This window comes from Haliotis rubra, unplaced genomic scaffold (genome assembly GCF_003918875.1).
Source record: "Haliotis rubra isolate DU_JTF1 unplaced genomic scaffold, ASM391887v1 Scf115, whole genome shotgun sequence".
NCBI classification, from domain to species: domain Eukaryota; kingdom Metazoa; phylum Mollusca; class Gastropoda; order Lepetellida; family Haliotidae; genus Haliotis; species Haliotis rubra.
In genome coordinates this window covers 361,737-373,776 of record NW_025765059.1, presented here as the reverse complement: position 1 = coordinate 373,776, position 12,040 = coordinate 361,737, and the positions used below count along the sequence as shown (strand labels likewise).

General features: G+C 41.1%; 1 protein-coding gene across 1 annotated transcript; it reads right to left on the bottom strand.

The window, feature by feature from the left end:
• Positions 1-3,678: 3,678 nt before the first annotated feature.
• LOC124254239 (15-hydroxyprostaglandin dehydrogenase [NAD(+)]-like) lies at positions 3,679-11,823 on the bottom strand. The gene is made up of 7 exons (XM_046688136.1): positions 11,731-11,823; positions 10,541-10,664; positions 6,332-6,438; positions 5,538-5,628; positions 5,365-5,441; positions 5,119-5,273; positions 3,679-3,921 (listed from the first exon to the last, which is right to left on the bottom strand). The coding sequence occupies exons 1-7, from the start codon at positions 11,821-11,823 to the stop codon at positions 3,807-3,809; spliced, it is 762 nt and encodes a 253-aa protein (XP_046544092.1). The 3' UTR covers positions 3,679-3,806.
• Positions 11,824-12,040: the final 217 nt, after the last annotated feature.

Sequence of the window (12,040 nt, the reverse complement as noted above, 5' to 3'; positions counted from 1 at the left end):
TATTGTATGTATCCCTAGGGAATACATCTGGAATATTCTCAGACATTAAAGGTCAAGGGCACTATAAAATAAATTGTGTATGATCACAGTGACTTTTTAAAGGGATGATGCTGTGCTGGATGTAATTGACCTTACCTCTTCCTCTGTGTCAGGGTCAGTAGATGTCCCATTGCAAAACATATAAAATTGAGAATATGTTTGAATGTATGAGAAGATGTATCTGTAGATCAGTGCTGTTGAATTATTGATACCACACCAACATTTCAAGGTCATTTATTAATTACAGTATCAGCTAATACTGATGTAGAATGTATTCACTCTGGTCTAGCACATTTATCTGTAGTTGTTATTGAAATATCTTCAATGTCACATATCTATGTAAAGAACAATGCTTGATAGTAAGAAGGTGTACACAATTTACATGGAGTTCTGAGTACTTCAGGTTCCTACTGGTTGTATCAGATGTTGGAACACCATTAATGTTATCTGTCTTGTGATTACTGATTCTTATATTGTCCCGGGCCTCCTTTCACGAAGCACTAAGGTGAACGTAAGTCACTAAGGTAACCTTAGTGCAATGTTAAAGTATGGGAGTTAAGGTTAACCTTAGTAAAGGTTGCTTCGTGAAAGGAGCCCCTGTGCAATAACTGAAAGATTGCTAATGCAATATGAAGCTCTATTCTCTCCCTCATGCCTCATAAACTGTAAGGAAGGTGAGAAGGGGAATTGTCATAGAAATGTTGAACCCTGCAAAACACCAATATGTTATATATATATGTGGTTAATTGTTTTATGCCACCACACCAAATTCTGAAACACGGTTGACCTGGACGTATCGTTATTTCGTTTTTATGAAGGTAAATTTTGTACAGCAACTAATAAAAGATGTATAAGCTTAAAGGGAAACAAAACGCCATCTTTCAAAGCATCGAGATATGGATTGGTAGTTTCTTCGCGGAATATAAATATGCTCATCATGGACTAATTTCGATAGGTTCTACTTGTGTTCAGCGATATTCTCGCTGCGCTGCGCGAAGCGACACCTATCGGATGATCAAAGAACGAGAAGCTGTCTATCATAACAAAGGATATGCAATAAAGAGGTACATCCAGACTGACATGAGTTTGTTGTTAATACTAACGGGACTTGTCTACCATGATTATCAAGCACAGTATCCCTATTCTGGTGAACGAAAAGGGGATTAACTTGATGAATGATGTGTGTGAAATCTGAGATAAATTACCATTAGGCATGAAAGTTTACCCATTATACTCGTATTTTGGTCCTGCAAGGCATAGTTTTATAGATATCAAGACGACTGTGTTTATCTTCTCATAATTACTATAGTCTGTTTGCAGTGAAAACGTACCGATGAATTTCTCTTTAAACAAAAAAGTAAATCAAGTTAAGTGAAATTAAGATTGCGAATCCTCATAATTTTACCTTGCCAAATGAACATTTAAATCTCAGAATTTTTTTCAACGTATGATAAAAGTTGTTTAACAAACGATCATAGATTCAAATCGATATTATTGGTTCGTATTACAAGGGGTGAGCGCAGTAGATGGAACAGTGAAACACATGCACGTGCGGTACGTGATGAGCGTTAACTTAAACCAACACTACTTGTTCTCGATGTTTCATTTAAAGTGCATACCCCCTTGTAATGCAAACCTATAACAGCGATTTGAAACTATGATCGTTTGTTAAACAACTTTTATCCTAAGTTGAATAAAATTCTGAGATTTGAATGTTCAATTGGCAAGGTAAAATTATGAGGATTCGCAATCTTAATTTCACTTTATTCGATTTACCTTTTTGTTTAGAGTGAAATTCATTGGTGCGTTTTCACTGCAAACAGACTATAAGCCGTAAACTAGCCGTCAGCTGAACGCACATTTTTATCAAATCAACCAGTGGTTAAAAACCTCTACATAACTTCAAACAATTTTGGCGGGATGATCGAATGAAACTGTTGGTTTTTTGTCAGAAATTATATAAATCAATATTGAATGATGTTAGTTGCAGCTTTTACAATATATTTAAAATATAATAGCACTTTGCAATAATTGCTAGCTGCTTTCCACGTATGGTACATTTTGATCGGTAACCATTGAGGCCTCGTTCCTGCTACAGCCATTGAATGAAAGCAACATGCAAATGTTGTAATTACAACCAAAACAAGTTATATGTATATCAGGCAGTTACCCTGTTCGATGAATGTATTAATATCCACAAATAGGAACAATATCCTATCGAAAGCTGTACATAGAAACCTGTTCGATGTCACGTGGCTTTGTAACACTATTTAAGAATGTCCCAATGTTTCAGGATATTCGTCTTTCAACTGATCAAGTAAGTTTGTTTCAGCTTTTACAAATCGGTGTAATGTCTCATTGGTCAGCTAAGACAGCACATCTATTTTAATGATATCCACGGTTCTTTAAAAAAATATGTTTCGTTAGAGATCAATCAGCAACCGATGAACGTATTAGCGACCAATCCCCCGAAGAAAGTATGTTGGTTTTACAGTTGCCACTGTAGGGGTGTATACCGTCTGCTATGGTAAACCTACATGCATAAATGTTTTTGACAAACCCACTGTGCAAGATAACAGTGAATATTCAATCAACGTATTATCGATGGAGGGATTGTTATATTGCATCAAGATTTGGTACTGGAGGATTACTCTGGCGTATTCTGCGACCCATAATGTCCAAAACATGCTCTTTTGGATTGACATACTCTTGGCAGGCCAAGGTGGAGTTGCTACCGCCTCTTGACGTAGTGAGTGAGTGAGTTTAGTTTTGCGCCGCACTCAGCAATATTCCAGCTATATGGCTGCGGTCTGTAAATAATCGAGTCTGGACCAGACAATCAAGTGACCAACAGCATGAGCATCGATCTGCGCAATTGGGAACCGATGACGTGTGTCAACCAAGTCAGCGAGCCTGACCACCCGATCCCGGTCTACCCGAACATCAAACAGCTATTGAGAGATGCTGCAACACGAGTGTAGAGGCAGAGAGAACATTTTCCTCCTTAAGGCAGGTCAAGTCACACCTGCGATCAACTATGGGTCAAGAAAGACTAGCTGGACTCACACTGTTAAAATGCAAACATGTGATGTTGATCTTAAAAGTGTTGTTCAGATGTACATTCAGAAACACAGACGGCGTCTGTTCCAAGGGTGCATCCTATATCAGTAGATTCAAAGATGCTCCATGGGTTATGTAGACAAGTCACATTCACTGACTACTGTCCATTCAAGCTTTATTTGAAAACCTTAGCATCATATATGGTCTAAGCTCAACAAGTAACCTTAAAGTTTGGATTTGAACACATAATTTATATCTTTAAGTCCAGTTATAAGCAAACGTGTTTTGTATGCAACTTTGAAAATCAAACTGAAGTATTTAAGATTAATCACTTCAATTCTGAGTAGATAAATGTCCTCCATGTAACAATATCAGGCATGGTCCACATGGTACCCGCTGACTGCTCTGTACAAACGTTCCTCAATCCAAAGTGATCATTTTAGTACATATAAACGAGATGTAAGACACTCAAGTCAAGTGCACCATCCTCAGAACCGAGGGCATTGTATATATTTCCGCTGCCTCCGATCATGTGTAATGGAATAGGTATAGTCTATAATATATGCCCTGGGTTCCGAGGATTGGGGTGCACCCACACCCACACCCCACACACACACCCAACGAAAATCCTGTATCCGCCCCTGTGAAGTGTTATATCCGAGCATGACCTGACACCCGGCTAAAACAGATACAGAGCTAGGGTGTGTTTAACGCCTCCATTTCTTGACTTGGGTGCCGAACTTCTCGCTGACCGTGACGAGAGCACCATCGAGAGATTCCTCCTGCAGTAGTTCCAGAAACGCCTCACCCACTTTACTCGGGCTGTCAGCAAACACGATAAAAGGTTCACATAAGACTGCAACCATCATTAATATTGACTTCAACGGCACAACAAAATCTAGTAATTCTTTCAGACTAAATGTAACGCCAAAGGGTGAGGAGGATTGACGAGGAACAGAGAGACGACTACCGTGATTTACATCAAACATACAGGAACTTGGCAATATCATGTCCAATTGAATACACAACGCCATTGAGAAAGGGGTCTAATGTAACGTATGTTACATTTGGGATTACACTTTCCCAGTAGAGTACAGCGGTAAAGTAAGTAAGTGATTGAGTTAAATTTTACGCTGCACTCAGCAATATTCCAGCTATATGGTGGCGGTCTGTAAATAATCGAGTCTGGACCAGACAATCCAGTGATCAACAGCATGAGCATCGATCTGCGCCATTGGGAACCGATGTGTCAACCAAGTCAGCGAGCCTGACCATCCGATCCCGTTAGTCGCCTCTTACGACAAGCATGGGTTACTGAAGATCAATATTCTAACCCGGACCTTCACGGGTGCGGTAAAGTAAAGTAAAACAGCATCAATCCATGGTATACCCACTTTCAGATACCATTACATCAGTGTTCATGTTTGTCTCAGCCAGATGACAAAAAAAGCATCGATTGGCTGAACGATAACGCTTGATAGTTATAACATATACTACTCACACTTTGCTAAGGATCACAAAAATTGCCAACTTTACTTAAACATAGATTTTTAATTTTAAATTGTATCAATTTAAAACTGGATAAACAATAATATGGTAACCCTTCTTTAGGCAAACAGCCACTTTATTCTAACCTTGTGTACTTGATACATGAGTAACCATAAAAATGGTTTTCATGGCCCCAACCAACCATTTTGCAAATCATGGCATGGGTCATTGACAAGTACACAATACCTGTCAATAGCAGGTGTTGGATCCACCAGATGAAATGACATACTGAAACCTAGGATCCACGCTTACAATAAGCTTAGATATTTAAACCAAATTAGTTTTCTGTTGAATCAATGATTTGATCCTTAGCAAAGTTTGAATAGTATATTACTGTGTATGATCATAAACAACACGTCAGTGTGGATAATTAGCGGTATGGGTTAAGGTTTGTATTAACAAGCCACTTGACTTTTGACAATTCTGATATAAATTCTAAGTCTCATTATTTCTGGTGAAACGTATACTTACTTCATTACACCAAACATGTCAACAAGGGCCTGCGCTTCCTGTCTTGGGTAGGGAAAGCGAGGGTCAAGGTCATTTTGAGGCAAGATGGCGGTATCTGCGAAGGCGGGACACACACAGGCGAACCTTAGGTTGGCACGTTTGTAGTGTGGGTTGTCCTGCCAGAGAAACGAAATACCATGACGGATCACTATCTTGAAAGCCTATGCCATATGGATGACAGAAAACTTGGGAAGGGAGTATACTCACAGCGCAACTCTGAGTGAAGGAAATGACAGCCTGTTTGGAAGCTCCATATACTGGCAGATGGTAGGTGGGCACCATCCCTGGAAGTGACAAGCAGGTGTGAGAGCTTCAGATATTACTGGTATTCATGCGATTCACGAATGATTAAGAAGTATAAATGATACATATTTTAATACCTGACAGAGACGCCAAGTTGACCACGAGTCCGCCTTTCCCTGCTGCACTCATGGCGTCCACGGCCAGAAGGGTACCACTGATCACCGACTTCTGGAAGGAAACCCGTTGATATATAATCTAGGGATAGTGTTATGGTTGGCATAAACTAATCGAACAAACGTGGAGTCAAAATCCGATAAACGTAAAAATAAGGTCACATAACATGTCTTACCTTTACATTACTACACTCATAGATGCAATGTATGCTTGTTCAAAATTGAATTCCCAAAAAGTTTAAATAGATATTTTACAATCATAACATCATTTGGCATACTATGTCATACAATTCCACATCAGCATCGAATAAACACTCTTCTTTGTGTCTTTTTAGCCACCATCACACATTGATGTGCACTAACAAAGTATTTGTCTGAGGAAAGAGTCGGTAAGGAGACCAAAGAAAGCACAATCGATAGTCTGGAACCGCTCCTTCTGAAGATGAACTACGGAGAAGTTCAAAATATGTAGTGGATATTTCGCATTTACATGATTCGTTTATCAGTAATATGTGAATGAGTATGGTTTTACGTCGCTTTTAGCAATATTTCAGCAATATCACAGCGGGGGACACCAGAGGTGGGCTTCACACATTGTACCCATGTGGGGAATCGAACCCGGGTATTCAGTGTGGCGAGCGGACGCTTTAACCATTAGGCTACCCCACCGCCCCATCAGTTAGATGTGTTGATCCGAACAGTTACAACGTGAATAGTTCCACCTGGGTTAGAGGGAGTTCCATGACATGACTACCTACCAGATTGATGTCTATCATCCTTGACCAGTTCTTCTCGTCAGCTATACCAGCATTATTCACCACGATGTCCAGTCCGCCATATCGCTCTCTCACGGCGACGAACACGCCTGCAAGGGATGGTGGCATGATTTTGTTACACTGTTTTTATTTATTTGTTGTATTACGCCCCAGAATATACTAGCTATATGGGAAGTATCGATAGTCAACCATGATATTATAATATAATGTGGCTGTGTGGCTGTTCAATGTCTAATACCGCACTAAACATCACTCTATATGCATGGCCGGGGGCGGCTGAATAACTGCGTCTCGACCGATAGACTAGTGATTGATATCATGAGCAAGGGGTCAGGGTGCGATGATCTGTAATCAAACGAACCTGAACACTCGATCACTTTGGTGCATCTTATTAGCACAGGTTTGCTCATCAAATGTATGGTCTAGCCCGGGTCCAAACCCCTATATCCGGATGATATGTGTGATGAAATGATTCGCATATCCGGTAACAACTGTATAAGTATTGTGTATATACTCGACAGCTATTGAAAGATCCCGGTATGGACACGAACGAAACTTGACACAAAGCGTTGATATCTGAAGTCTTTGGCATGATTACCACACATAGATAAATACACTACGGACGAAAAGGGGAATTGATGAAATACAGTGAAGGTATAATGACTGTATGAGTGTGCGTACGTTAATCGGACGTGTGGATCATGTGGATCAATACGTGCACGACGCCTTGAGGGCATTCTGTTGATATACGGTTACCCATGGTATTGCCCGCCATTCCACCCCACGAGCTTCTCCAAGCTGGGCCTCTTTTGCGGGCTCTTGGGGATGGCGTACAATTAATGTCCGAGAACATCCCATAGCTGCTTTATTAGGTGAAGTACAGGGCCAGTCCAATCACCATATGCCTTTTCGTCGGGCGTAATCGGTGACGTCCTGGACACGATTGATCTTGCATTGTTAACTTGAAATTCAACTTTTCAGTCGATGTTTCTAGCAAACAGACAGGGGCGAAATTTCGTCAACATGTCTCGAAATATCGTAATTAATGTAATGAGAAGACATTATTTTTGTCCCGTATTTGTCCTTTCCATACTTTTTCTGTTCACTGTGTAGGGCTTCCACGGGTACTCGAGTACTCGAGGACGAGTCGGGTTTAGCTGGACTCTAGTCCATTTTCTAGGACTCGAGGACTAGAAAAGGGGGAGATAACTCGAATTATTGGGTTACGTTGACAGACTGTCTGCCATGTGCTGAGCATGAGCCACCGTTAACGTCTAATATTAAGATAAGATATAACTTTATTATCCCGGAGGAAATTCTTATACATCCAAACTGTCTCAAAATGAATATGTACACAATTCACAAAAATATACACAATAATTACATGCACAAAACGAAAGCTATTTACACAGTAAAACTGACATGATATTATTCAATTAACCACATAGGTAAAGAGGCTGAATTATTCTAGTTGTTATCACATGGTGATAATTCAAAATATTTGTTGCATTCACGAATACTTGAGGGTATGAAAGACTGTCGAGCTCTGTTTGTTTTGAGGGAAGGTAATCGACAGCAGCGTCCAGAAAGAAGTACTTCAAAATGATGAGATAAAATATGTTAACTATCAAATCTAATTTTAGTTGCCTTTTTGACAATCTGGCGCTCATAGATAAAGGGAATATACTCGAAATTTAGTCGGCAGTATTAACAATTTTGAAATGTTTTGTTGCGATCAGACAGGCCCCATACCAACATAGAAAATTGTAGGTCAACACACTTTGAATAAAGGTTTGATAAAAACTGTCATTACGGTTTTGTCAATGCCTTGACGATAATAAGGTTCAGAATCAGAAATTAGGCCAGTAACAGTGGCGTCATCTGCGAATTTTACAGTAAACAAGTCATTTAATGAGAAGTAACAGTCATTGGTATACAAAACGAAGAGTACGGATGAAAGAACACAGTCCTGTGGAGCTCCAGTAGAGGTTGAGAGTAAAGAAGATTGATATCTATATCTATTGATATCTGATATCTGAGTTCTATGTACCCTGAATTCTTTAACCCATCTGATAATGTTTTTATTAACACCTAGATTAAATAGTTTACTCCTCACACGGTGTGGCTGTATGGTATTAGTTGTTACAAGTCTGCAGATGAGAGTAAATATTATACATGGTTTGGATTTCACTTCTTAAAATGATAAGGTAACTATCTTAACAGACATGGAGAACGATAAAAAAATCAAATGTATGGGCGTGTCTTGATCTGGATAGTAAAAAGAGAAAAATAACCAAATTCCGCCTGTGCGGTATATCACTGCGTTATGCAGGCAGTACAACCAGTACGATGAAAAAAAAACATATTGCAAGTAAACATCCAAATACTGATTCTGACCAATAGGAAATGTTAGTCACACGACGATATGAAGTCGGAATGAAGTAAGTGTTCACTTGTGTGATCGGAACACATGTCATGCCGGTTACGCTATCGTTTGTTTGAAAGGTATGAATTTCGAGTACTCGGGTCCGAGTCGAGTCTCACCCTTCGAGTACTCGAGTCCAAGAAAATGGACTCGTTGAAGCCCTATCACTGTGACACTGTCTCTGGGGCATTGTAGTTGTGCACTTAGTTCAACTGCATCAATGATTGTGATCGGTGATTAGAGGCGCACACGATTTGGCTTCTGTGTCCATCATCCGCTGTTCATGCCTGAAAGGGCGGTAGGGTAGCCTAATGGTTAAAGCATTGGCTCGTCACGCCGAAGACCCGGTTTTTTATTCCCCACATGGGTACAATGTGTGAAACCCTTTTCTGGTGTCCCTGCCGTGATATTGATGGAATATTGCTTAAAGCGGCGTAAAACCATAGTCACTCACTCACTCATGCCTGAAATTTCATTGCGAATGGGATATTTCGTTCAAGCGCAAACTCTCGACATTGCAAATGTTCGCCTTAGCGATAGCTGCATTATGATCATTCACTTCTTTGTACTGTTGCCATTAGTTCTCCACCATATACAGTCGACATCAGTTTGCAGCAATGTTGGCGTCACTAAGCGTGTTATCGGACACTGTGGCAGCGGTATAAAATACTGAACCAGGACGTCCTAGAGCCACAGAGGTGGGATAGCAACTTGATAAACCTACATCCAAGGGATGGGGGCGTTAATGACACACACGCTTATTATCTAGACCACATTAATCAGATTCCCGTCCTGTTGGTTTCTGTTCTGAATATTCAGAAATTCGACATAAACGCCATGTCGTGTGTCATTGTAAACTGATAGCGTGGGTCGTCCCTTACGATACCAGTCACTGGATTGACTGGTCAAGACTCGATGAGTAAAGTCATGTAGCTGGAACACTGGGATTATCTTCCATGGAGGCTAGTGCCATGAATTGTTGAGGATTTCTTCTGTTGTGACGCATAATTGATTTGGTAGTGGTTCAATAATGATCTGAGGAAGTGCTACTGCTCGTTGACACAGCCACACATCAAATCTCGTGGCGCACGAGACATATTGACACCTGCATGGCATCATCCATGAGGATCATGCGTCGTTATACGAGATGCCCCGATCTTCAGGATATTAATGCTTGTCCTCAACCTGGAAATCGGTCCCATGCCAAAAAGCACACATGGCATTGATTGGGCTGTTTACTGGTGGAAGTAGCCCTATTATTTGGGAAATGAAACAAAATACACCATTTGCTGCTAATATGTCGTTACTAAATTTCTTAAACTGGTGGTCGCAGTTCGATTCCCGACCACGTCATACCTAAAGACGTTAAAATATGGTACTTGTTGGTCCCTGCCTGGCGCTCGGCATTAATGGGTACAACAAGGACTGGTCGGCTCGGAGTCAGCATAATGTGTCTGAGTGGGGTATTCATGCTTCACTGCGGCATGGTATCTCAGTGGGCTAGCACTATAAAACCGGCTTAAGTCTGAACTAGTACAAGCAGCTGAACATACACATACACACGCATGCACGTCGTCATATGAGCGAAATATTCTCAAGCACGACGTTAAACCCAATTTCACCTCACCTCACCTTAAATTTGGTTTGCTGTCCCATATGTTATAGGTGTTATAGGTTATAGCAAGGGGATATGTTAAAGAAAGAGCTGCAGGTGATATAGCTGCTGATGGATCCCATTACTCATGACTCTCCACTGGATGATCTACCTTCCAAATCAGCTTCTACCAGCACGTCGCACTTCATGAAGAACACTCTGTCTTGGCCATGTTGCTTCTGTAATCCGGCTACGGTCACTTCCCCAATGTCCACGTTGACATCGCATACACACACCTGTCAATATTAACCAGGCAGAATGTATTCAAATAGCAGGCTTCCGGCCAATAATGCATTTATTTGCCCGAAAATGATTTGCCATTAAATGATGAGTCCTCGCTCCTCACTTCTTACATTTGCGGTGAAGTTTTGTGTCCTGGTGTAAAATGAAAACAGAATTTTAATCCTGTGAACTAAAACATTTTAATGACAGTGTGTTATGTGATGTTTTGGTAGCCTACTGGAAATAGTGTTTGTACAATGGGTTTACGTAATCGAGGGATTCTAATCACAGTGTCCATGAATAAGTTATTGACATGGTAAGGCGTCTCATCTAACGGGGGACCTCAACAGTTTCCACCCAGCTACACAATCGTCACCATATGGTATCGATCGTTCGTGTTGGACTCGTAAATATTTGAGAGACTAGGACGAGGTTCAACGTTGCATTCAACAGTATTACAGCTATGTGAAAGTGGTATGTAAATTTACGAGTCACATGAATCAGTGGCTGATGTGGCTTCCGTCAAACAATCAAGTCACCAAGCCTGATCACTATATTCTATATGTCAGATGCATGTTCACATGTAGCCATCGCTGTCAGGATGTATCAGTAAAGCCATATTGACTGTAAAGGTAGGACAAAATGTGTGTGTGGTGTGTGTGTGTGTGTGAGAGAGAGAGAGAGAGAGAGAGAGAGAGAGAGAGAGAGAGAGAGAGAGAGAGAGAGAGAGAGTAATTCATACATTTTCAAAATTATGGATATAAATGTACATTTGGTGTGGGAGTTAAGCTTTGTAAAGTCAAGTGTCAGTTCCTGCTCTGTAAGGTCTAGATACATGAATCAGTGGAAATCTTTCACTGTACATGATCTGTATAACATCACAGACACTTACCTTTGCACCTTGGGCGAGAAATGACTCGGCGATAGCTTTCCCCAGTCCTTGGGCAGCGCCTGTTATTAGAACTACCTTACCCTCGCACAACATCTCTACCAACTGCCTTGATGGATGCTGGTGGAACAGTGTCTAGTGTCCTAACCTCTCCCTGTACGGGTGATCTGGCTAACTCCACAGACACTTACCTTTGCACCTTGGGCGAGAAGTGACTCGGCGATAGCTTTCCCCAGTCCTTGAGCAGCGCCTGTTATTAGAACTACCTTACCCTCGCACAACATCTCTACGCCTTGATGGATGCTGGTGGAACTGTCTAGTGTCCAGTACGGGTGATCACTCCACAGACACTTTACCTTTGCACCTTGCTCGGCGATAGCTTTCCCCAGTCCTTGAGCAGCGCCTGTTATTAGAACTACCTTACCCTCGCACAACATCTCTACCAACTGCCTAGTGTCTAGTGTCCTAACCTCTCCCCGTACGGGTGACTGGCTACCAGGT

Bases quoted from the DNA above. Each gene is read 5' to 3' on its own strand.
- LOC124254239 (XM_046688136.1), bottom strand. From the start codon at position 11,823: ATGTTGTGCGAGGGTAAGGTAGTTCTAATAACAGGCGCTGCTCAAGGA. The intron at 5,442-5,537 runs GTATTAAAATAT...TGTCACTTCCAG, and splicing joins CAACTTGGCGTCTCTGTCAG to GGATGGTGCCCACCTACCAT. The intron at 5,274-5,364 runs GTGAGTATACTC...TTTCTCTGGCAG, and splicing joins CCTTCACTCAGAGTTGCGCT to GACAACCCACACTACAAACG.